We start from the raw sequence: 25,437 nt of genomic DNA, 5'->3' as shown, positions 1-25,437 counted from the left end.
AGATGCTGCTCCATAAAACAGTCTTTCCACTTGATCTAATTGTATATAGCCCATGAGCCATTTAGTACCAACCACTAGACATTCAGTGTTAGAGATTTTATTGTAAACAGGTCTCACATGGAGCAATAGTGTGTGATGGCTGGGTTTTTAGATACATTTCTGTGATGGTTGGGAGTTTTCCCCCATTATGCACCCAGTCACCAACCAGCCCAGGCAGACTGGCCAGCTCTGATCATTTTAGACAAGATAACTTTGTACCAGATAACCATAAGGACAAGAGAAAAAAAACGAATTCATATTTTTTGGGATTCCTCAGCATAAACAAAAGTTCTCGTTGAGAATCTCATGAAAACAACTAACAAACTAACAATGAAAAATAGATTAAATTACAGCTCTAAAATCTATCAAGGACAGAGTGTGGTTGTTACACATCCAGCTGGCTGTCCTCTTTAGTCAGGCAGAATGACAGACCAGGTAGCAGCAGGGTTTGGCCTGGTATAACCATAGCATCCATGTCCTAGTCACATGGTGCTAACATCAAACAAAGAGCCACCTCTGTTCGGCGTTGAGCAGAGATGACTAATTGTTCCCCATAAGCACCAGCAGACATGCTTTATACAGTACATGTTTTATGGCCGCCATTACAGCGGCTCTACACGCCACGACAGCATGAGCCTGGAGTTGACACAGCATAGCAGCATATCATCTCTGTAACGGCTCAGTATCTTGGCCTGGGAGAGATGTGAGGGAGGGAATCAGTTGGAGAGCGAGAAAGAGAGTGGATGAAGGGATCAGACCCCCGGGTTGTTATCCTCCTCCACCTTTCCGTTCATAGTCCAGCCTCCTCCCATCCCTCTGTGTTCAGAGGTCTCAGTGCTGTGTGGTCCTGTCAGGTGCTTCCAATCTGCTTCACTCTCACAGCGCTTCACACCGCTGAAGAACTTCTTTATCAGATTCTTGGCCTGCATTTTCACTGTGGACACAAAAATAGTTCATTATTATAAAAGGCAGCTTGCGCTAGTGCGCACACACAATGTTTGTCTTCCTCATCTTGACCTCTTCCCCTACTCCTCCCCTCTGCTAGTAGATGAGACAAGTAGCGGGCAAATGACTTAAACAGCTCCTACAACAAGAAAGATTTCACATTTGGAATACTACGATTTGAAAAAGTGACAAATTAAGAACTAAATATTTTCATTACAGCTTATGCCCCTTCCCTCTCTCCCTCACCTTGGTGGCAAACTTGCCCTGCGTATAGAAGTGGTCTAGACAGCGCACCACGATGTCAGCCACCTCCTTCAGAGACACAGGCTTGGGGGCTTTGCTTGGGCTCCCTGGCTCCAGTACAGTCTCCTGGACTTTGTGGTTAAAGGTCACCTTCTTCCTGCTGTCCTGTAGGGGGCAGCTGCGCTTGGCTGGGGGAGGGCCTCCCTCTCTTCACATAGCTGACACGCACACAGAGAACATGTGGTAGTAGATGTTAACAATGATGTCATCATTACATTACTGTTAAAAAACTTGGACGATACAATAACACTGTTGATCTCCATACCCTTTGTTTTAGCAACGATTTAGCCTTGTTTTCATGTGCATTTTGCCTGTGAAAAAGACAAAGGAGTTTAGAGAGAGAGGCGCAAAACGGAATAAACCAGTCAAAGACTTTATCTACAACTTCCGAGGGACATCTTACACTATGATAGAGTCCAAGTCCAGTTTAGCTTCCTCTTTAACCTCCTCATCATCCAAGTTGCTGATTTCTGTGGGGATGGTGTCCATAGGGATAGTTTCAATGGGGATGGTGTCCGTAGGGATGGTTTCCATGGAGACAGTAGCAGGTGTGATTTCCTGAGTGGGGAGTGACTGGTGTGGTATTGAAAAGGCCTGAGACGACACATCATTGGTTCTTATCTCCACCTCTTGACTCTTTTCAATCGGTTTCTTCCCAAAGTACTGGGTAATGTTGCGGGAGTTCTTAGCAGCCTCCGCTAGCTTCTGCTTCTTGCTCAGGGCCTTGCCTCCTGTCTTGGTGGGACTGTTCAGGAAGGCAGAGACTGCACTGGCTTTAGCTCTGATGGAGGAGCTGATGGTTGGTGCTGTATCTCCAGTCTTTGTCTCCTTCCTCTTCCCCCTCTCCGGCTGACTCTCCAGACCCAGCCAGGCAGTCAGGGCCCCCGCTCCCTGTCGGCCCCTGGACCTGTAGTGGAGCCCTCACAGAGGCCCTCAGCAGCTCACTGGCAGTCTGGAAGGGGTTGGAGGAGCCCCTCAGACCTGCTCCTATTCTCTTCCGCTTTAGCTGGTTGAGAGAAGGAGACACAGAAGGAAGGACGCTTAGTTACTAATAGAACCCAGTATGAGGCTGACTCACAATAACACTGACTGCATCCTGTTACTAAATGGGCTGAGACAGTCTCAATGCATTAGCCAGTAGATACATATTTAGTCATTACTGCTGCTTATAAAGGAGCACTACAGTATTTTCTAAAGCGAAGTAAAAGCAGAGTCCTCTGTGTGCTGTGGAGTTGGGCCTTACTGAGTAGATCTGTGAGGCGGTGGTGAAGCCCCGCTGCTCCTCAGTCAAGGAGGAAGAGGAGGTTGCTTCGTCTTTGGATTCAGTCTTTATCTCTGTGGATTCCCCAGAGCCGCTGGTCCCTTCTCCTCTTCCTCCTCCTCCCGCAGAGGCAGCCCCTTCCTTCTTCATCTCTGATACCTTTAGGAACAAGAGATAAGTTAGATGAGTGAAAGAATAGCTTAAAAAGAATAGCTTCCATAGGACTCGATACATAGTGACTTTAGAGTTGTACAATAGACCAGACAGTAGTCAGGAGCTACTTATTCTCTTCAGGACGGCTGCTTTGTACAGGTTGGAAGACTTGGTGATCTTGAAGACCTCATGTTCAATATCCACTGCCAAGGAGAGTGTGTCAGAGCTGGGTGAGGGGCGGGGGGAAAAAGGCAAAGAAAGAAGTCCAAGTGTCAGTTCAGTTGTCCCAGTGGCATCAGTGATTTGGCATTTTAGGTGCATGTGGTTAGTAGTGACGGGTACCTGTGTGTGTCTGCTGCTGCCACCTGGTGGTTGTTCATAGCCTCCTGTAGCAGGGCCACACAGTGCTCCCGAGCCTAGAATTGATGCACACATTTGGCACACACTCTCGTCAAAACTATTTTTAAAATATGCAAGTGAAGATGTATTCATTTGATTTCATCCTCTATTCAAAGGGAAAGTGCCATTGATATTTAAAGCATGTCTTTACAAGGGAGAACTGGTCAGTAGCAGCTCCAGAATAAAATCAACACTATACATACATTTATTTTCACTTTTTTAAACCATGACATACAATCAGTAAGACACCGCTAAAAAAATACAAATGGGGCTAAATATTTTCCTTGAAAATGGGTATTCTTGTAATACATGTATGAACCACACAGTGGTAGTACAATCCCCTCAATCTGCAAACACAGATGTTCAGTGCATTTGATCACATATTGAGAGTGGGACCCTGGATAAGCCAGCATCTTGTTGGGTAAAGGATTTTAAGCAGAATTTAATTCTGGATAAATGAATAGTTTCTAACGAGCTCATGATGGTGGAGACGCTGAATACACAAGGACATGTGCATTAAACATCAAAAACATGTGAATGTGCATATTGCTTTGCACGTACGTGAGCATGCATGTGAGCATGCGCGTGTGAGACGTTTCCATAGTAGAGCTGTACCTTGACAGTGAGCCTGGGAATTTTCTGGCTGCTGGCCTCCCTGAGTGGGCAGTTATCATCTGCAGACACAGTTGAACACAATGTCCAAACCCATTCAGTCACATAACAGTATTATTAGTCAGTCACTTTGCTTGTCTACACTGATATTACAACAACAGAGAACCCACCCGGGGGGTTAAATGAATCTTTGTGTCCCTCAGACACCTACAGAGGAAAGAGAGAAGAAAACAAAGGGAAATAAGAGACCCCTTCACACTTCTATTGTCAGTTAGAGCAGAGAACCTACAGAGGGCCCCTCAAATCCCTCACTCCAGCACTAGACCGCTGCCTCTCTCACCTAGTTGCTAGTGTTTCAGTGTTCCAAGCCCCGTGCTGTTGCTGGCAGCATCTCAAACCAACAGTCTCAAAATAATGGCTCAACTCAACACGTCTTTTGTTTGTCAGGATTAATAGTATGGATTTGAATAGCCCTGTTGTGCTGATTTGACTCCACATATGGGAGAGATTTACCACATGGTGCCTTACAGGGGCCCCTAGCCCCATAGCCTCCTTGCCTGGCTGACTGGCTGGCCACAGCTGGAACACAGATGTGGAGAGAGAGGGAGCTGCTACAGTGTATGAAGGTTTGTTTACTGAAGCAATGGAATGCTTATGAGTCAGATGTTGTGTATAACAGTAGGGCTGTCCATGTACAGCATGTACACAGTACATGAATGTGAGGTTTCACCTTGCGCAGGTTCATTTGTTTTTTGAAGAGATCTCCAAACTCCTTCCTCCGATGCTCGGAGCCATCATCATCATCACTCTCCCAGCCCTCCTCATCATGCCTGAGGAGATGACATCACCACAGACCTCAGCATTCCTACTGTACTGTCTATGAGTGACAGCTAGAAAACACATTTTAAAATCAACAATACATTTGAAAATAATTCTAACCTAACCAAATAGTGCAACCAAAACATGACTAGCCTGTCAGAAGGAAAGACCCCCCCTATCTTGCCCTGTTAGCAACTACAACAAATGTTAGCCTGGATGCCAGTCTGTTTCTGCTTTAACCAACAGAGTTAGACTGGCCTCCAGGCTACTAGACCGTTGCATTTCTGACCTCTCAAAGCCGTAGCCCTTCCTCCTCCCGGCGTAGAGGTCACGGTCAAACCCAAACGGGCCCCTGGGCTGTGTGCTCCGAGCTGCTCCAGTCTTGGTGCACAAAGTAGCCCCCTTCTCCAGCTGGGCCCGCACAGCCTTGGGGTCACGACAGTAGTCACAGGCCCCCGCACAGTCCGGCTTCTGGTCCCCAAAGAACTTGGAGATGGTGGCATGGCGGCAGCTGAGAAAGCCCAGAAATACAGGTGTGAGAGAGACAAACATATTGTAATGAAACAGCAGGGAGCAGGTCTCGAACCCTCGACCTTCAAGCCCGAAGTCCGGCGCGCTATCGACTGTGCCGCAAAAGCATGCTCGAGCGGCAGAGTCGATTTCCTCGCTTATAAACCCAGGGTCGTCACAATATTGAACAGACATGCTAGAGGTCAAACCCCTAGGAGGCCTTGCATTTACAGAGAAGCTCAGTAGAGCCCACAGCATCTCAAAATTCCCAGAGCCAAGATATTGTGCATTCCTCATTAAGACTCACAATACAGAAAAGTGCACATGACACAGTATGATATCAGAAAGGTAGCTAATGCTGCTGATAGGAGGAATTATACAATGATTGTGTCATGGAGAAATGACGAAGAGGATCGTCATTGATCAATAGCTACCACTGTGTAACAGATAACCCATTACTGTCTATGATCGATGTGTGTGTGTGCGCATGACGTGTGATCAAACAAGGTCACACTCAACTGGCCAAATAAGGCTTTGTCACGACTCACTATCACTAGATGTTAATCCCAGTTGAGCAGAGAGGGGTCGTTCCATTTGATTTGAACAAAACTTACCATACATATTTGCCCATGATAGAAGTGGTCAGAAAGTGACTTTTTGGCAGTGGTGGAAAAAGTACCCAATTGTCATACTTGACTAAAAGTAAACATACCTTAATAGAAAATGACTCAAGTAAAAGTGAAAGTCACCCAGTAAAATACTACTTGAGTAAAAGTATTTGGTTTTAAATATACTTAAGTATCAAAAGGAAATGCAATTGCTAAAATATACTTAATTATCAAAAGTAAAAATACATTTTAAATTCCTTACATTAAGCAAACAGCACAATTATGATCATTGTTTTGGCATTTACGGATAGCCAGGGACACGCTCCAACACTCAGACATTATTTACAAACTAAGCATTTGTGTTTTGTGAGTCCACCAGATAAGAGGCCGTAGGGATGACCAGGGATGTTCTCTTGATTAGTGTGTGAATTGGACAATTTTCCTGTCCTGTCCTGCTAAGCATTCAAAATGTAATGAATACTTTTGGGTGTCAGGGAAAATGTAAAGATTAAAAAGTACATAATTTTATTTAGGAATGTAGTGAAGTAAAAGTAAAAGTTGTCGAAAATATAAAATAGTAAAGTAAAGTACAGATACCAAAAAAAAACTACTTAAGTAAAAATAATTTAAAGTACTACTTAAGTACTTTAGACCACTGATTTTTGAAACCTGAATGCCAAAACATTTAGGCGATATAGGTGCTCAAGTTGATTTATTTTGCATACCCCACCATAACATGAGACATCAATGTCTTAAATCACTGGAAAAGATAAACAGTTGAGTTTTAAATCATTTAAAAGCTTACAAAAAAGTTTGTCAAACTATTTGATCATTTCTTCCCAAAACATTTTTTACCTTTGATGTCAATCATCTAAAAACGTGTAAACTCAACAGCAAAAACACATTTTCCCATATGTTGTAGCGTAGACCCTATGTTTCATCATCTGAGGTTTTTGTGTTGTGCCTGCCATCGGTTGAGACACAGAATATTCTTGAATACTTGTTGTCATGTTTGGGCTGATAAATGTACTAAAATGTGACTAAAATAAAAATGTCAACTTTAAAAGAATGGTACCATAGAGATGGTTGGAGGTCCACACATCAGAGAAGGTTGACTTGAATGGGAATATCAGTTTGTTTAAATAACAGTCAATCTTCCATAGGAAACCTATTGAAATCAAAGAAATATAGATCATAGAATAGACATTCCCATCTAAGTTGACATTCAATGGTGGGTGGACCAGCAGCCATCTTTATGGTATTAATTGGAAGTAAACATTTTAATTACATTTAAAATGTCAATGGTGTATCAGCTTAATTGCAGGGGTCTGAAGGGATAGGTCCATTCTATGAATTATATTTCTATGATTGAATTGACACCCACCCTGTATTCAAGAGCTTGCTGTGTCTCAACCGAAGAAATTATCAAATATTTTGACAAGCCTTTTTGTAAGCTTTTAAATTATTTAAAACTGAACTGTTTATCTTTTCCAGTGATGAAGACATGGATGTCTCATGGAATTGTGGGGGATGCAAAACGGGTCCACTTTGAACAGCGGGTAACTTTGAGCTAGAATGTTTTGGCATTCAGCCCCCCCCCCCCCCCAAAAAAAAAGACACTTTCTGACCACTTCTACCATGGGCAAATATGTATGGAAAGTTTCATTCAAATCAAAACGGGTGCGGTCAAACAGTTATTGAAATCAAATGCAGGGACTCTGGAGTAGTGTGAAGTGTATCTCCAGTAAAAGAACACCAGTTTAACAATACGTCTGAACTGGATACGGTTTCGGCTCACTCATAGACACACCACTCCCTTCTATTCTGACAAACTCGAATGATGAGGAGAAAAAGGGGTTGTGGGTGTGGAATGACTCCTGTGTGAATAATGTGAAACAGAGATGAGGTTCTATAAAATAACCCTAGAGTCTAGTCTGAATAGCAAACCAAAATGATCTACTTTTAGGAGACTTGTAGGTGAGTGAGATTGGCCATGGGTGGTGAGGATGTTACGGTTCTAAATGACTTTTAAATAGATTTCAACGTCTGAATGTCTATTCACTCTTTAGAGTATGGCTGTTACGCTTCTTTGTATAACCGCGTGCTCTTTCACTCAATACACAATATTATGTCATGTATAAATCACAGAGATCCACTCAGTCGTACACACATTCATACAGGCTAGTGTCTCGGAGGAATACTAGTCAAGCCACCTCCATAACACACAAAGCAAGACTACCTAGGATGGAAACCCAGTCTCCACAGTTTTCAAAGAGGGGTGAAAGAGGCAGTCTCACCAAGGGAGGAGGGGAGAGTGAGAGAGAGAGAGAGAGAGAGAGAGAGAGAGACAGAGAGGATTGAGAGAGACAGAGAGCGAGCGAGGGACAGAGAGAGCGAGAGAGCGTGAAAGAGCTCATGAAGCAACAGAGTCTTTCCAGAGGAGGAGTGAAGGAAAGATAAGGACCCACAGCAGGAGGAGGAGATGATGAACTAGCCTATATTAATACAACAGGCAGAGAGCACAAAAACACAGCACGAGTCCTTTGTAAGTGGAGATAAATAGTGTTGCTATTGCACAACCGCTGCCTTTTCCACTGGCACCAAGAGACGACTACAGCTACTACTAACTGGGAGAGAAGCAAGAATAAAAGGAGAGAGTAAGAGTGGAGTGAGAGACAGTGGAAAGCAAACCAATGACAGCTGGAGAAAGCTCACTTCCAGCCCGATTTGATTCCTTTCTGAAACCCAGAACAGACTGTACAGAGGACAGCAGTGCAGCGGATGGGCTTTCGGTCATCTCTTGGCTTCGATGCTAATCACTACTTGAGAACTTATCTCTGCTAACCCTAATCTTGAAAAGACCGCTGGGTCGAGGCGGCGAGGTCACCACCTCCTGTCTCACTGCTGGCTCCAACTCACCCAGCAACACACAGGGAACTCGCTCTCCACACTCACTCAGGTAGGTGTTGGTTCTTGCGTTACATCACTAACTGATTCGCTTCGTTAGACAAGCACAGTTTAGCACCTTTATTTACTCTGTTGCATATCTGCAAACTACCCATACAGTTCAGGTGAGGGTATGCTGGTTGTGAGTGTGTACATGTAGCCTATATACATGCAAATACAGGCCAGAATAACAGTGTTAGCATACTTCATAGCCTAACCAAAAGAATGTGAAGAGTGTAATTTAGCTGTCATCGGTGTATTCCAGCTGTGTATTAATAGGGAGGCTATTTACATGTGAACACAGTGTGGACCAGAGTTGGAACAGCTCTAGAAGGAGAGCTCTCTTCCTGTATGTCATTACCATAATGACAGTTCTAACAGCTGAATATTTAGCTACACTTTACTACTGTGGGAAGACTTGCTCCCATACCCCCCAGCCGAGCCATGAAACCTGAGACTGGTGAAAGCCCAGTCTGACTGGGATCTATCACTACACCAGCTGGTGGGAGTCTACCTGGGAGAGAGAGACAGAGCAGCTGTGGAAACGGAACTAAAGTAAAAACTATTGTCAGCGAAATTCATACAAAATACATGGGACAGAACACATTCCACCACGATGGACTCAGGCAGGTCCAGCAACACAACAGGAACAGAAACTCTTTAAAGGGACACAGACAGCAGGACAAAGAGAATGAGCCAACAGTCTGGTATCTGTTTTACATGCCACACCTATAGTCAATAAAGCATTTTACTGTCAAATGAATTGAAGCACTATTCTATTTTTCTAAAGACTTCCCCTTTAATAGAATCAATACATTCAATTCTATCCTAATCCAAGTCAATCTAGTGTTGTGATGAAGAGATCAGACATGTAATGTAATCAAGTAGCCTACAGTGTGATGAGGTTGGGAGAGGAGAAGTAACACTGTGGTTAGCTACATAGCTACAGAGAAGAAGATAAAGAGAGTGATGAGGAGGAGAACTGTGGAGTGATGATCATGAGATAATTAATATGAGCAGGATCCTGTCTTGGCATCAATTGTCACAACCAACTGCCATTTACAGTTCATAGGAACATACAGAAACTCAGACAGAATATATTTTAACACACAACAAGGAAAACATCGGTGTCTGCCCTTGAAATAACACAGATAAAAGTCCTCCCTTTATACAGTCAGCCAGTGGGACCCTCCTCTCAGTCTCATGACTGTTGTGATAACTGGTGTGTCAGTCCACAGCCATGCTGCTGGGAGAGCCCTAGAATTACTCTAGTAAGCCTGGAACAGACACAATCCCACGGGCCCAGAAAAACTAAATCCTTTACACACCGACATATTACCAGATTATAACACACTTTCTAGATCCTCCTCTTTCTTATCGGAGGAGCTGGAATCTGTTGATTTCACTCTGTCCTACCTACTCATCAGAAACACATGCACTAGCAGCTAGCTTATATATTCAAGGATGAACACAATGGTTTGTCAACATTCCATTGGTGTCAGGTCATCTACATAGTTAGACAGTAACATACAGCATCTCTGACTTCTAGACTCACAGTCCATTATGGGTGAAGAATAAGGAATAAAACAAAATGCGTAGATTCTAATAATTCTAACAATATATTGTAATAATAATCCATTATTAATTAATAATCCATCTTTCATCCCTTTATTTCAGCAAAGTGGTCACATCACCCAACCTGCACCCAGATACTACAGAGTTGCACCCACCCTCAGTGTGAGTGACATGATGGATGCCAGGGAGGAGATGCTGACCCTGCTACAGAAGCTCTGGGCCAAACTGCAGGATCTCCCCACCGCCAGCCCTCTGGAGATGGGGGCCTTCGCTGTCCTCGTCATCTTTATCGGTAAGCTACACCTCTCATAGATATATACACACACACACACCTCTCAGTGGAGATATACTCCATACACCTAACCATGTGCTCCAGAACATGTCAGAACATGTCTTGCAAAGGATGAAACTCCAACATCTTTAATATCACTTTTGATAGTGTGAAATCAATCATCTTGTCTGGACAGAGCCTAGACATAATTTAAATATGTAGGCTAGCGACTATAAAAAGGTGTTGTCAATCGTGTGTTCTTTCCTAGTGGTCTTCCTGCTCATGCTGCTGATGACCTGTTTGACGTGCTGCTGCTGTCACAGGACCAGAACCAAGGGGCCACATAGTCAGCTAACCTGAGCCAATCCCCACTTCCCCCAATAATGAGGAGAGACATTATAAACAGGCACTCTATGGACCTCTAAACCCCAGAAGAATGAGGACCCATGCAGAGTGGTGTGAACTGAAAACCCTCTGTCACCACTGTGTCACCAGGAGAGACATTCTGGAGAGGCACTCTATGGGCCTCTTAAAACCTGTTGGGGCTCGGGGGCAGTATTGAGACATTTTGAAAAAAAATGTGTGCCCATTTTTAACTGCCTCCTACACCAACTCAGAAGCTAGGATATGCATAGTATTAACACATTCGGATAGAAAACACTCTGAATTTTCTAAAACAGTTTGAATGGTGTCTGTAAGTATAACAAAACTCATATTGCAGGCAAAAACCTGTGAAAAATAGATCAAAAAAAAAAAATTTGAATTTTGTGACTGTACTATTTAGTGTCATTGTTTTATAGATACCATAGTGAGAAAGGATTCATTTCGCAACACCTACGGCTTCCACTAGATGTCAACGATCTTTATAAAGTTGTTTGAAGCGTCTATGATAAACAGAGAGCAAATTAGAATCCAAGGAAGTTGACATGTCATCACTTCATTTTTTTGCGCCTGCGCATAAATCTGAGAAACGTGAGTTTGTCATCATTGTTTATCTAGACATAGGATAGGTTGTGTGAAAATATTACTGATGTTTAACGTTAAAAATGGACCAAAAGATTAATGCTAAACAACATTTGACATGTTTGAACGGACGTAAATAGATTATTTACTAGGTTTTTTTAGCTTTTCGGCGTGATTTTACCAGCCCCCACCACGTTTTGTGGGAGCATAATGAACGCTAAGTACTTGGTGTTATTTGGACATAAATTATGAACTTTGTCAAAAGAAACCACATTTGTTCCGGACCTGGGATGCCTTCCGGACCTGGGATGCCTGCCTTCTGATGGAGATAATCAAAGGTAAGGGGATATTTACAATGTTATTATCGATATTAGATGATGCTAACTGTATAGCATAGCCTGTTGTTCTTAGCATAGCACCCCGTTTATTGCAAAATGTGATTTCCCAGTTAAGTTATTTTGAGATCTGGCCATTCGGTAGCAATTACGAGATGATAATATATTATTCTTTGAATGACAATATTATAATTTACCAATGTTTTCGAATAGTAATTGTGTTATGTTCACCGGAAGCATTTCAGAGAAGAAAAAAATCTGAATTTCACGCTACTGTAAAATGCTGTTTTTGGATATAAATATGAACTTGATGGAACAAAAAATGCATGTATTGTATAACATAATGTCCTAGGAGTGTCATCTGATGGAGATTGACAAAGGTTAGTGCATAATTCTAGCTGGTTTCTGCTTTTGGTGACGCCTGACCTTGAATTGAAAATGGATGTTTGTACTTTTGTGGCTATGTACTGTCCTAACATAATCTAACTTTATGCTTTTGCCGTAAAGCCTCTTTGAAAATCGAACAATGTGGTTAGATTAAGGAGATGTTTATCTTTTAAATTGTGTAAAATAGTTGATTGTTTGAGAAATTGAAATTATTAGATTTTTGATGTTTTGAATTTCCAGCCTTGTTAGCAATCCCGACTCGGGGTTCATTGCTAACCTGTAGCCCCAACAGGTTATTAACCCCGGAGGAATGAGGAGGTTCCGTGGGGAGAGTGTGGAGCCCATCTATAAAGGAGCCCGGCCCTTGAACAACACACCTCCATACAAAACACACACAGAGCCTCCCTGAGAAGCAGCCAAACAGGCCCGGCTTCCAGGCGTATCAACATTCCATGGGGCATCCCTGGGCTCTGCTGGCTAATAAAGCAGTCTGACGTGAGAGATGGACAAGACTAGACCTCTAGGACGGCTTCAACTGATCCACACAACACAAGGACACAAGAAACACAGGAGCATGGAATCACACACACACACACACACACACACACACACACACACACACACACACACACACACACACACACACACACACACACACACACACACACAAAGGCATCAAGTAATACAAACAACTGGACATGTAACTAAAAGATCCCACCAGAAGAACAGGAGATTGCTTGGGGAGATGAATGTCTGTCAGTTCTAGGCTGTATGAGTGTCAACTCAACCTCTGCCACTGGCTCAGAGACTCTAAGAAAGAGCCCTCTGCAGATCCCATCAACAACTCATTTAAATGGAGGCATCTTGCCAAACCCGTTGTGAGAGTGTTGCCATTTGTCTTCTATCTAAAGGACTTCCTTTGCTTTATTGCCTTGTTCAAGTGCTAGATGGAACTAGGAAACTCAGAAATGTCCAACTTGCTAACTGGTTGAACACAGCATGTGTATAACTACAACCAGTTAGCAAGTCGAAAAAGTCTGTTTCCTAGTCCCGACTAGCACGTGAACACAGCATTAGTTCAGCAAAAACAAGCCATTATCTCATTCCTCAGGGGATTCAGAGGACCATGCCTGCCCTCTGCTGTACAAACATGGAACTGAGGCACTGAGGAAGCCTTGTAATATGCTTCACAGTTATACACAAAAACAGAAAAAGAGTAATGCTGTCATTTCTGTATAGTTGTTGCATAGGCTAAAAAGGGCATCTCTTCCTTCTGAAAAAGCATCTTCTTAGCCTGCCTAAAACAGTGCAATACGCTTTTGTATCTCTCTTGCATGAAATAAAACAAAAATGCAGATGATTGTGGTGAGTTATATCAGTGGTTCCCAAACTGTGGGCTGCTGCGCCCCATGACAAAATGTGTAGATTTGCAGGAAATATTGTATGCTTTTAAACCTACAAAATCTTCTCTCCTCCAACAAGAGGGGTGTGTCATGAACAGTGCTTGTGCCCACAGAAATAGACGTGGCGCGCGAGTGCAGGGGGAGCGCGAGATGTTCCTCAATGCTGGAAGGGGGGGCCTGAGTGAAAAAGTTTGGGAACCCCTGTGTTATATAACACTCACCCCTCTTGCTCACAGAATGCCACCATGGCCTCGAAGTCTGTGATGGAAGCCTTGTCCTGATCTTTCTCGGAGCCACGCTTTGCCTGCAGAGAAGTCACACAATCATTCGCTCAAAGTTAAATTAACAAACATAAAAAGATTTGAACACTGTACACACCAATTGCAATCCCCATGCATTTACAGCACCATCATATTGCTATACTACTAACAAGCCTGTGAGGCAGGTTGACAGTGTAGTTAGACGTAACCTGTTTGCGAGCCACCTCCTTGCGGATGAGGAAGTTCAACTGCTCCCTGTCCTTGGGAGGAGTAGTATGTCCTGCAGGAAGAGGGCAGCCCATCTCGCCCCGCACGCCCAGATTCCTGGTAGTAACTGGCTAGTGACTTGGCAAGGTTCCAGTGGGCCACAAACCTGACATTAGATTTGTCAACCCCCATGCCAAAGCTGATAGTGGCCACAATGACAAGCACCTTACCCTGCATCCAATCAGTCTGAGCCTCTGTGCGATCTCCTGTCTTCAACCCTACACAAGCAGGAGTTAAAGGTGAAGTTTATGTCCTGTCTCACCATCAATAAAATAATCTGCTTGATTCTTGTCTTTATTAAACTTTAACATTTACTATCCTACCCCACAATGTTTGTAAGCCCTTGAGGAATGTCTCACCTGCATGGTAAGGCTTGGCCAGGACTCCCAGCTTAGTCAGTTGGTAAGCCACCGTCTCATAGCCTTCTCTGGTCCGACAATACACACTTCCACAACCCTGAAGAAAGATATACAGATACATATCCCAAGCTAAGTACCATGCACTTATTATAAGGCTGGATGACATATTGAATTCATGTTTTAGCGCAATATTCCAAATGCCTGTATCGCAACAATCACTTTTGTATTTTATGACCGTTTATGTCTGCTTTTTCTCATGTCTTTTTGGTCTCCTTTGCACCTTCTTCCTTCCCATTCTCTCACACACACACACACACACACACACACACACACAAACAACAAATATGACAGATCACTTCCTCCCTGATAAGCGGTTTCAACTCACTATTTGCATTTAAGGTTTGTTCCAACAGAATCGGTCATAGGGACACCGAAAGACATTACTCTGATTACACCATCCATGATTTTACCGTAATAGAGGAGATGTTAACCTTTCAACTCCTCAAATTGCACGCAGAGCAGACACTACTAAAACCAGAGAATCAATGAACACTGATTCTGGCATATTTATGTTCAGTTTGTTGCAAAACGGGCATTTTCAGCCAGATCAGTGAATATTGCAAAAAAGCAGGTTAAACTATTTTGATAAAATAATTACATTATTAGTGGGTTTTATGGTTGTGGAAGGCTTATATTTACCCTAGGTATAATTTCACAAGCCCTGAATTCATTTGATTATTGCTGACTGTTTGAAATGCGGTGTATTTGACCTTTAAATCTAGATATATATCGTGAATCGCCCAAAATAAAAAAATAAAATAGACTTATGATTTTTAGGCCATATCGCCCAGCCCTACCTAATTACACCATCCATTGGATATAGGGTACAGTAGGAAGAGATACTGCATATAAGAGAGAGTCAGAGGGGAATCTAGTCCACCAACCTGTCCTTTGGGGCCTTCCCCCAGGGTCAGGGCCTCTCTGATGAAGGCATGCAGGTGCTTGTAGGGGTCCTCCAGTAGCTCCCTGTACACCACCTCATAATGCAGGTTACTGCGAAACACAGGTGTGGCAAAGGACAGCGGTGATAGCAGCCTCAGGGACTTTGCTATGTCCTCCTGCACCTTCTGGGTTGCCGTGGCCGTCAGCGCCACGCAGGGTACCCCGGGCAGACTGGCACGCAGACCGCCCAGTTTGAGGTAGTCTGGTCTGAAGTCATGCCCCCACTGGGAGACACAGTGAGCCTCGTCCACAGCCAGGTAGGACAGGAGGCTCCGGGAGAGCAGGCCTGTAAGGCAGGGCTGGAAGGCAGGGGAGGCCACCATCTCTGGGGTGATGTAAAGCAGCTTCAACCTGGGGCTCTCACTCTCCAGATCGGCCAGGATCAGACGGCGCTCCCCTGCAGGGAGCTTGGAGTTGATGGAGCATGCAGGAATGTTCAGGTCCCTTAGGTGGTCCACTTGGTCCTGTTATGGTGGATACAGAGAAAGGGATCATCATTGAAGAAACCTAAATACACAGCTAGCTATGCAGTTAAGGATAGCTCAGTCTATATCAGAATCAATCACGTAATCAGGACAAATTACACAACAGAAGAAAATACTAAAGAAGAGAGACTGACCTGGATGAGAGCGATAAGAGGGGATATGACCAAGGTAATACCCTTAGCCAACACTGCAGGAAGCTGGTAGCAGAGGGACTTCCCTGCCCCGGTGGGAATACACACAAAAACATCCCTGTCACCTGCACACAACAGGGGCAGTAATTTACAATATTCCATCGACAGTTTGATTTGGGCAACGGCATTACTCAGATATGTTTAATGACAATAACTGATCATGCTAGCTAGTAGTAGGTAACAGTCAATGAACTGGTTGAAGAATTGGATAATTAGTTACCTAGCTAGTTAGATAGCCCGCGGCTGGCTAAGATTAGCTAAAACTAGAAGAGAAATTCCTAGGTAAGTTATTGTAAGTCCAATATGTCTATTCTAGTCCTCACCTTTAACAACTGCTTTAACAACGTCCTCCTGCTTCTGGGATCGGAACTTATCGAACCCAAAATGGGTTTTTAACGCCTTTTTAATTAAAGTCATCTCTTTCCAGAAAAACGTCCAACTTGACAACAAACTTCATTCTCTCGTCGTCGCGTATGGATGACATCATGCCAATCGGCACATAATAAAGGAAGCCATATTTTAACCAGTGAATCTCTTTAAACATATTTTATCTACGGTTCTCTTTTAAATATACATGTTTATTTAATGTCAAATGACCGAAACAGATCTGTTTATGTTTTGTGCAAAAAACATTAAACACACACAACTCTGATTGGATTCATCTTCCATGGGTACACGCCTTTGTTTTCCTGGCCAATGAGCGTCGAATGCGCTGTGATTAGCACCTGATTAGCACGACCCAGGCCAGGACAGATTTTAATGCTAGAATTTTTTTGTTGTCTCGATCGGTGAGGTGAGTCTCCGTTTACGTTTGAGTTCTGGTTGAATTTGGTGACCTCCATAGATCACTTTATCAACACCCAAACCAAAAACACTGACACATTCAAAAATCCTGATTTATTTATCAATAAAGCAGGGAGAGAAGAGGCATAGGATTGCAGAACATTAAAAGGAGGATAACTCCACTCCACTTCATCTCCATGGATCTCTCCCTTTCACCCTCTGTTTCTGACACTGTCTGTGTGCTCTGGGGTATGTACTGAGGTTAATGCCACTTTGAGATGGTTTGAAATTGGTGACCTAGATGCACAGCAATGTATTGTAAACCCAGGGTCTCCTCTCTCCTCTGACTAGGCTGTGAGCTGAATGACACCGAGAGAAAGGCAGTGTTTGAAATAGCGGAGGATTTGTTGGAGCATCAGTTCTTTATCCGAACGGTCAGTCTGTTCAAGTCTTTAGTCCATCTCCAGCCCTCTCCACACACCCCATTAGCAGAGATCACTTTGACTTAGTCAGGAACACAAAAATAAACATAGTCCAATGACAGCCCAACCCCTAATCTCTGCTCCCCTTGTGTATAGATGTGTCTGAGTGCAGGGGCCAGTAAGGAGATGCATGTAGTGGAGGTACAGGACAGAGTTGGGGAATACTGCAAGCCAGTGCCCATTGCCACTCTTCACCCTATGTGCCAACCTATGGTCAGTTTCAGTGGGTTTGAGCTCATGCCACCTGTCATCTTCAACCTTCGCTCTGGGCAGGGCCCCCTCTTCATTTCTGGACAGCATTTGACATGTAAGTAATTGAGATGGGATAAAATTATGTTATTGTCTAGAGAATGGCATAAAAATAAATATTCATCAGAAACTATTTGTATGTCAATTCTGGGACTCGGTTCTGTATTTGGCTTTAAGTTCAATTCAAATGATACCTGGTATTTTTGTGCTGTCATAGTGATCTATGATGATGATGATGATGAGGAGGAGGAGGAGGTCTTCTCATCAACACCCCCACTTGGTAAGTAAACAAATAGGATTACCTATTTTGATCCCTTATGACATTGTACAGTTCAGTATGAAATAGTTATGTTGTTTTTATTTCAGATCACAGTGGTCTTCAATAACATGATCAAATTTGAAGGACTTCAATAAAACACAGCACAAAAAGTAAAACCTTTGAGTTTCGTATATTTATTCATCACGGAAAGTGCATTGTTATTGCAGGATTAATATTTCACAATAATACTACGGTATTCTTTCAAATGTACGAAAATACAGAGCATGTGAGCGCATAGCATAACTCGAGTAAGGAAGAGGCAGAAAGAATCACATAGAAGTAGCAGCATCAGTGGTAACATAGCTATCCAATATCATGATGGTCTAGTTCTTTACAGTAACGAAGGTTCTGATTACTCTATCGGAGTGGTGAGAGGGTAACCATAGGGTGGAGGGATGGTGTTAAGAGGGAAAGTTCAGCCCCACAGGCACAGGGAGGGACAGAGGCAATAGGCCTTGCTCCCAGGGGACTTGATCACCAGGTCCTTAATGATCTCCGTCGTGCCGAACAGAGGGAACAGCTTCTCGTTGAAGCTCTCATTGTAGGTGTAGATGTGGGAGCGGCTGTCTACGTCGTAGAAGGACAGCTGGCCCTGGTCGTAGTCCAGGTAGACAGCCACCTTGCGGGGGATGAGACCAGGCGGCAGGGCAGTGAAGGGCACAGTCAGGGCCTTGAGCTCTGTGCCCCTCTCCAGGCGCAGGGTCAGGTAGCCCGTGTCTGTGTTCAGGGACTTGAAGCCCTTCCTCAGGGCTGACTCCTTGGCCACACCCAGCCGAAAGTCCCGCTCCCCCACCTCCACCTCCCAGTAGTGGCGGCCAGAGTTGAAACCCTCCACCCCTGTGGCGCACCACCAGCCATCGAAGCGCTGGTGGTAGTTTGGCACATCCTTTCTCTCGAAGCCACAGCGCATCTTCTTCTCGTCGTTGGAGATTAGCAGGTCAGGGTTGGCCGTGTCCAGGTCAAGGGAAATCTCCACTGCTGCATTAGAGATCCAGTCCCATACTGGAATATACATGAAACAGATTAGTAACAAATATTAGTCAAATAAACAATACGTTCTGTGAACATCACATCTGGCTCTGTCAATGCCTGTCCAAGGCATCACATACCTGAGTGAGGAATGTAGCGGGCAGCACCTATCTTCTGAGTCCTCTGCTTCCATATGAGCCACTGTTGAGGGATGGCTTCCTGCAAGCACAAAGACGGAGAGGGAGAAAAGCGTCTTTGGTAAATATCAGAGCTGTTTACATGAATATACATTCATTTATTTTAAAGGGGGACAATTGATATTTAAGGAGGCCCCTACCTTGTCCAGGCCCTGTGTCAGTAAGACCCACATGAGCAGTTCCATGGCTGTCAGGAGGTTGGGCATGTGGTGACTCCTCCATGCGGCCTGGAGGTCCTCCAGAACTTGAGCCACAGCCTCCCCAGGCCACACACTTTGCTCAGGTTGGGCTCTCAGGTCCTTGGTCCAGTTGATGATGGTCCTCTTAGCGTTCTCCATGTCATTCTCACTGAACAGGTCCTGCTCCCTCCACTCTCTCTCCTCTGGCCAGCCATCCGACTGCATGGGCCTCTTCTGCTGACAACAGGTGAAGACTCATTCAACACGTGTTTGGAGAAAGTCACCTGCAAGCTATACAGTATATATTAATAGCTGTTACAGTATATTGGCTCCTGTTCTCCATACCTTGCTCTCCAGCAGAGATGCCCACTCCAGGATGAAGGCCCTGCAAAGAGGAGTGGGCCAGATGTCCTCTAGTTTCCAGATGTTCCCCAGCACCTCAGACCTCTGCAGAGAGGGCATAGACAAGTGGGGGATTTAGTAGACTTGTTTATCCTCCAAACTAGACCTGACAATGGATACTTGTATAATGGATGTTACAAAAGGTGTGTATATATTTCAGTGTACCTGGCACACTCGATTGAGATCTCTAGCCAGCTCCACTATAAACAGCTGATTCTCTTCCAGTGGCTCTCTCTTCTCATTCTTCGCCCTCTTGCGAGATTCCTGACAGACAAAAAAAAAAAGAGTGAAAAGAGTTAGCCATAGAACACATAGAAAGTAACAATGAAATATAAATACACTGCTCAAAAAAATAAAGGGAACACTTAAACAACACAATGTAACTCCAAGTCAATCACACTTCTGTGAAATCAAACTGTCCACTTAGGGAGCAACACTGATTGACAATAAATTTCACATACTGTTGTGCAAATGGAATAGACAACAGGTGGAAATTATAGGCAATTAGCAAGACACCCCCAATAAAGGAGTGGTTCTGCAGGTGGGGACCACAGACCACTTCTCAGTTCCTATGCTTCCTGGCTGATGTTTTTGTCACTTTTGAATGCTGTCGGTGCTTTCACTCTAGTGGTAGCATGAGACGGAGTCTACAACCCACACAAGTGGCTCAGGTAGTGCAGCTCATCCAGGATGGCACATCAATGCGAGCTGTGGCAAGAAGGTTTGCTGTGTCTGTCAGCGTAGTGTCCAGAGCATGGAGGCGCTACCAGGAGACAGGCCAGTACATCAGGAGACGTGGAGGAGGCCGTAGGAGGGCAACAACCCAGCAGCAGGACCGCTACCTCCACCTTTGTGCAAGGAGGAGCAGGAGACGCACTGCCAGAGCCCTGCAAAATGACCTCCAGCAGGCCACAAATGTGTATGTGTCTGCTCAAACGGTCAGAAACAGACTCCGTGAGGGTGGTATGAGGGCCCGACGTCCACAGGTGGGGGTTGTGCTTACAGCCCAACACCGTGCAGGACGTTTGGCATTTGCCAGAGAACACCAAGATTGGCAAATTCGCCACTGGCGCCCTGTGCTCTTCACAGATGAAAGCAGGTTCACACTGAGCACGTGACAGAGTCTGGAGACGCCGTGGAGAACGTTCTGCTGCCTGCAACATCCTCCAGCATGACCGGTTTGGCGGTGGGTCAGTCATGGTGTGGGGTGGCATTTCTTTGGGGGGCCGCACAGCCCTCCATGTGCTCGCCAGAGGTAGCCTGACTGCCATTAGGTACCGAGATGAGATCCTCAGACCCCTTGTGAGACCATATGCTGGTGCGGTTGGCCCTGGGTTCCTCCTAATGCAAGACAATGCTAGACCTCATGTGGCTGGAGTGTGTCTGCAGTTCCTGCAAGAGGAAGGCATTGATGCTATGGACTGGCCCGCCCGTTCCCCAGACCTGAATCCAATTGAGCACATCTGGGACATCATGTCTCGCTCCATCCACCAACGCCACGTTGCACCACAGACTGTCCAGGAGTTGGCGGATGCTTTAGTCCAGGTCTGGAAGGAGATCCCTCAGGAGACCATCCGCCACCTCATCAGGAGCATGCCCAGGCGTTGTAGGGAGGTCATACAGGCACGTGGAGGCCACACACACTACTGAGCCTCATTTTGACTTGTTTTAAGGACATTACATCAAAGTTGGATCAGCCTGTAGTGTGGTTTTCCACTTTAATTTTGAGTGTGACTCCAAATCCAGACCTCCATGGGTTGATAAATTGGATTTCCATTGATTATTTTTGTGTGATTTTGTCAGCACATTCAACTATGTAAAGAAAAAAGTATTTAACAAGATTTTTTCTTTCATTCAGATCTAGGATGTGTTGTTTAAGTGTTCCCTTTATTTTTTTGAGCAGTATATTAGGAAAAGAGGAAAGGAAACAGATTTAGGACAGAAATTGGTGTTTTACTAGTGCTTTAGAAAGTAATAAGGTCAACCCAGAAAAGGACCCACTTGGCCTTATCAAAATGCACACCATGCTCTTCTCCTGTCAGCAGGAAAGAGATCTCCTCTCTCCCATAACCCCTCTGACAGCATCATTATCTACCCAACAACACCCTCATTTACTTGTTCAGACAATCAAATCAACAGTCCGTGCAGGTTACTTGGCCCTGCATGCTCACTGCTGCTGTCTCATCTGCCAGCAGTAATCTGTTTTCCCTGGGATTTTCCATACTACACACACACACTCACACACACACGTCAACTTTGATTTGATTTGTTTTAAATATAAATCAATAGGTAATTAAATAAAACTACAGAAACAATTAAAACCTATCTACTTGAGTAAGCATGTGACTGGTGACGCTACCATGACAACCCCTCCACAGCCGTTTCAAGGTCACTTTCCTTTATGATAAATCTCTGACCTTAGCGAAAAAGATTTTAACAACAAAAAAACATGTAAATGGTGTTTTTGTTGTTTGGAGGATTTTTAATGCATTACAGGAGTGTGACCTACTGTACCTTAAGCTTGACTGTGATGCTCTTGACCGGCTCGACTATAAAGTGGAAACACTGCATCATCTTGGAAATTGTGCTGAGACTCTACAAAGAAAAAGACAGACAAAATAGCATTATAAATGTACCTTGACAGACAGGGAACCTCTACTTGACAGAATATACACTACCCGTTTAAGGATTTCAGATTGACAGGTGCTACTGCTGAACTAAAACCACACCACTGATCTGATTCAGTGGTAGCAGGACCACCTACATTCTCTAAGGGGGCTCAAATGGTTTGAAATCTAAAACTACCCCTGCCCTACTTTCATTAGAAATGTGTCAGCTGTTCCACCCTACTGCCCTATATTCTGTCCAGAGTCAAGTTAAAAGACACTGGCATTATGGCCAAAGGAATAACGCAGCTCCACTGTTAAGATTGCTTTAAATCGTTAATCATAGGGCAGAGGACAGGCAACACATGGCTAATCGTACTGGACCAAATCATAATAGCAACACCTCTGTGGTCATCATAACATGAAGGATACCTCCCCTTTGGAATCTTTAATGATACTCTGACCTAGTTATTGTGTGGATGTTATTCAAGTCATATTATCATTGTGAGGTAAGCAGGGGGTCCTACCCACTGTTAGAGCCTGGGGCATCAACTGATCAGTAAATTGGTTAGGATCAGTGATGAGTCAGAGCAGAGGTTACTTGGCCCTCTGTAACGTGACTGGCCCTGCATGCTCTTTGCTGCTGTCTCATCTGCCAGCAGTAATGTGTTTGGCCTTTGTTTTTCCATAACACAGACACACACAAACACACACCTTGTGGGCTAAGCCAGTAAATCTGCTGTCAGCAGCAGGGTAAATGTGGCACGTGAGTTAGGTCAGTGTGCCACTGAAGCCCTTAGCAGATTACCTAGGAGGACTTCCAAACAGGGTTTAAGGTCCTGATACAGCCAAGCACAAACAGATAGAGGATGGCAAGCACAATATAGACCAAATAATAATGACTGGCGCAAAATAATAATATTGCTAAATGAAATGCATATTCATCAGCACACATTGTCGAGAGCAAAACTAGGTGGCATCTGTTATGAAATTCATGGTAAACTCATGTCAACATTTAGTAATAGAATACAAATAAATACACAGGAAAGCAATGGGATACAATGCAAAAACAAAATGTGAGTAGGCAAATTAAATCATAAAAACAAAAACAGGAAACATTGTTCAGGTATTCAGAGTAGGCCTATGTGTATTGCATCTTTTGTTTGAGTGACAGTGACCCAGTTACAGACCAGTCTAGACACACGCAGTCTGCGCACAAAGTAATGAGCAGGGTCGTGTGACTTTGCGGCACTGCCCGAGAGCTTGATCCTATATATCTTTGGTTGACATTGCAACATGTCGAATTTTGCACTATGCATGATAGTTAAGTTATTTTTGCGACACTAAACAATGCCATGCTGTTATGTGACGTCTGTGGACTTTCATGCAATCGAAATTAATGTATTATATTTTATGGAAAATTTGACACAGTCATGCAGTTGAGTCGTACAAACGAGTTAGACATACCTGTCACAATGTTGTAATGTAAGCCGATTGGTGTCTTCTATACACAGGAGTAATTCTACTGGAGAACAAGTTCACTGTATGCTGCAGTATGACTGACCTTGTTTACATACAAGATTTTCCTCGGAACGAAGATGGTTCGGCTCTCTCCGTTTTCTGAATCCGAAGGCAGACAAACAGCGCCGCCATGATTGTTGTGGTACATCGGTTGTCCACGAAGTGGAACCGCGGGCTGTATAGCTCCCGCCTATCCTTTCTTTGGATTGGTGGATGCATAGCATTATTATAATCTTGTTTTGAATATTCGATGAGGTTTGTTGACGTCAACCGCCTGTATTCAATGGAGAGAGATACTATGCTACTAGCCTAATTTCATCAATATGCAAACCATCTCGAGACAACTCTGACATAAAGTGTTTTTTCTCAAAGTTGGCGGGATGTTACCCTGTCCTACTTATATCAGTAGAGGAGAATTAAGGTGTCTGTAATATAATAAATGTGGTAAAAACAAATGTAGACTTTTAATAGATGCATTTCTATAGCTTCCAAAATATTTTTACTCCATTGGGGGAGTGCCAAGATGGTGGCACGGTGGCATCAAAACAGCCCTGATATCATCTAGTGTGTATATATAAAGCATTGACTTAGCCCGGTTTCCCAAAAGCATCTTCAGGTTAAGTTCATCTAACCATTTTAATGATTAACTTATCCTTAAAATTATTTCGGGAAACCGGGCCCTGTCCAGTACATTGTAAAGGCATCCTCTCTGTAGTATGAACTAGTGTTCACTACTTGACATGAGAATCTGAGTTTCAGAAGCTGAGTAGTTAACTGTGATATATTTCAGGTTACTTCAAAAGCAAGTTCCATTACAACATGGCAAAAGAGAGAATCCATTTATCCATTTGTTTCAAGTTTTAATGTCACATGCAATTAAATGCCTTTCTTGTAAGCTCCAAACCCACTATGCAGTAATCAATATCAATGTAGCACTAAAAATAACATAAGGTAGAATAAAACACACAATAAATAAGAACATGAGAAAGTAAGAAGATATATACAGGGTCAGTTCCAATATCATATTTACAATGTGCAGGGATACTGGAGTGATAGAGGTGTGTGTGTGTATACTGAACAAAAATATAAAGGCAACAATTTCAATGATTTTACTGAGTTACGGTTTACATAAGGAAATCAGTCAATTGAAATAAATTCCTGAGGAACCTAATCTATGGATTTTACATGACTGGGAAGGGGTGCAGCCATGGGTGGGTCTGGGAGGGCATAGGCCCACCTACTGGGGAGCCAGGCCCAGCCAATCAGAATTAGTTTTTCCCCAAAAAGGGCTTTTACATACAGAAATACTCCTCAGTTTCATCAGTGCAACAAAACGGTACATTTTAGAGTGGCCATTTATTGTCCCCAGCACAAGGTGCACCTGTGTAATGATCATGCTGTTTAATCAGCTTCTTGATATGCCACAACTGCCACAACTTGGCAAAGGAGAAGTGCAACTGACAGGGATGTAAACAAATTTGTGCACAACATTTGAGAGAAATAAGCTTTTTGTGTGTATTCACTTTTATTACAGCTCATGAAACGTGGGACCAACACTTTACATGTTGCGTTTATATTTTTGTTCAGTATATGTATAGGGTAGGTGACTAGACATCAGGATACCGATGCCCCCTGTA

General features: G+C 43.7%; 3 protein-coding genes and 2 long non-coding RNA genes across 10 annotated transcripts; 3 read left to right on the top strand and 2 right to left on the bottom strand.

Moving 5' to 3' along the window:
• Nucleotides 1-81: 81 nt before the first annotated feature.
• Nucleotides 82-16,565, bottom strand: LOC106606972 (ATP-dependent DNA helicase Q5-like). Its single transcript, XM_045720302.1, is given in 18 exon segments — nt 82-973; nt 1,231-1,445; nt 1,553-1,598; nt 1,691-2,293; nt 2,531-2,707; nt 2,830-2,927; nt 3,044-3,117; nt 3,716-3,774; nt 3,883-3,919; nt 4,443-4,542; nt 4,821-5,042; nt 13,751-13,833; nt 13,999-14,052; nt 14,054-14,274; nt 14,416-14,512; nt 15,360-15,881; nt 16,037-16,158; nt 16,417-16,565. Coding segments are annotated over 14 exon segments (1,881 nt in total). The 5' UTR covers nt 16,511-16,565; the 3' UTR covers nt 82-973; nt 1,231-1,445; nt 1,553-1,598; nt 1,691-2,293; nt 2,531-2,609.
• On the top strand, nt 8,012-11,066 carry LOC106606978 (uncharacterized). The gene is made up of 3 exons (XR_001329147.2): nt 8,012-8,608; nt 10,273-10,462; nt 10,710-11,066. It is a non-coding gene; the product is annotated as an uncharacterized lncRNA (long non-coding RNA).
• Nucleotides 11,625-13,478, top strand: LOC123743426 (uncharacterized). The gene is made up of 2 exons (XR_006770196.1): nt 11,625-11,742; nt 12,419-13,478. It is a non-coding gene; the product is annotated as an uncharacterized lncRNA (long non-coding RNA).
• LOC106606971 (nucleoplasmin) lies at nt 16,115-18,042 on the top strand. 5 transcript variants are annotated; one of them, XM_014203490.2, is made up of 6 exons: nt 16,115-16,375; nt 17,010-17,125; nt 17,228-17,310; nt 17,455-17,665; nt 17,825-17,887; nt 17,974-18,042. In XM_014203490.2, the coding sequence occupies exons 2-6, from the start codon at nt 17,074-17,076 to the stop codon at nt 17,991-17,993; spliced, it is 429 nt and encodes a 142-aa protein (XP_014058965.2). In that variant the 5' UTR covers nt 16,115-16,375; nt 17,010-17,073; the 3' UTR covers nt 17,994-18,042. The 5 variants fall into 5 exon arrangements, with proteins under 5 accessions (XP_014058965.2, XP_014058963.2, XP_045576261.1 ...); XM_014203488.2 differs by having other exon boundaries at nt 16,134-16,375; nt 17,007-17,125; XM_045720305.1 differs by having other exon boundaries at nt 16,134-16,385; nt 17,007-17,125.
• On the bottom strand, nt 18,041-23,888 carry LOC106606968 (butyrophilin subfamily 1 member A1). Of its 2 annotated transcripts, none has more exons than XM_014203484.2 (7): nt 23,747-23,888; nt 22,188-22,268; nt 19,839-19,937; nt 19,617-19,718; nt 19,233-19,508; nt 19,036-19,114; nt 18,041-18,928 (listed from the first exon to the last, which is right to left on the bottom strand). In XM_014203484.2, exons 2-7 carry the CDS (start codon nt 22,245-22,247, stop codon nt 18,342-18,344), a joined length of 1,203 nt encoding a protein of 400 aa, XP_014058959.1. In that variant the 5' UTR covers nt 22,248-22,268; nt 23,747-23,888; the 3' UTR covers nt 18,041-18,341. The 2 variants fall into 2 exon arrangements, with proteins under 2 accessions (XP_014058959.1, XP_014058961.1); XM_014203486.2 differs by having other exon boundaries at nt 19,233-19,505.
• Nucleotides 23,889-25,437: the final 1,549 nt, after the last annotated feature.

Source organism: Salmo salar, chromosome ssa06 (assembly GCF_905237065.1).
Source record: "Salmo salar chromosome ssa06, Ssal_v3.1, whole genome shotgun sequence".
In the NCBI taxonomy this organism is placed as follows: domain Eukaryota; kingdom Metazoa; phylum Chordata; class Actinopteri; order Salmoniformes; family Salmonidae; genus Salmo; species Salmo salar.
The sequence above is the reverse complement of the archived record's forward strand: the minus strand, read 5'-3'. Positions and strand labels throughout refer to the sequence as shown.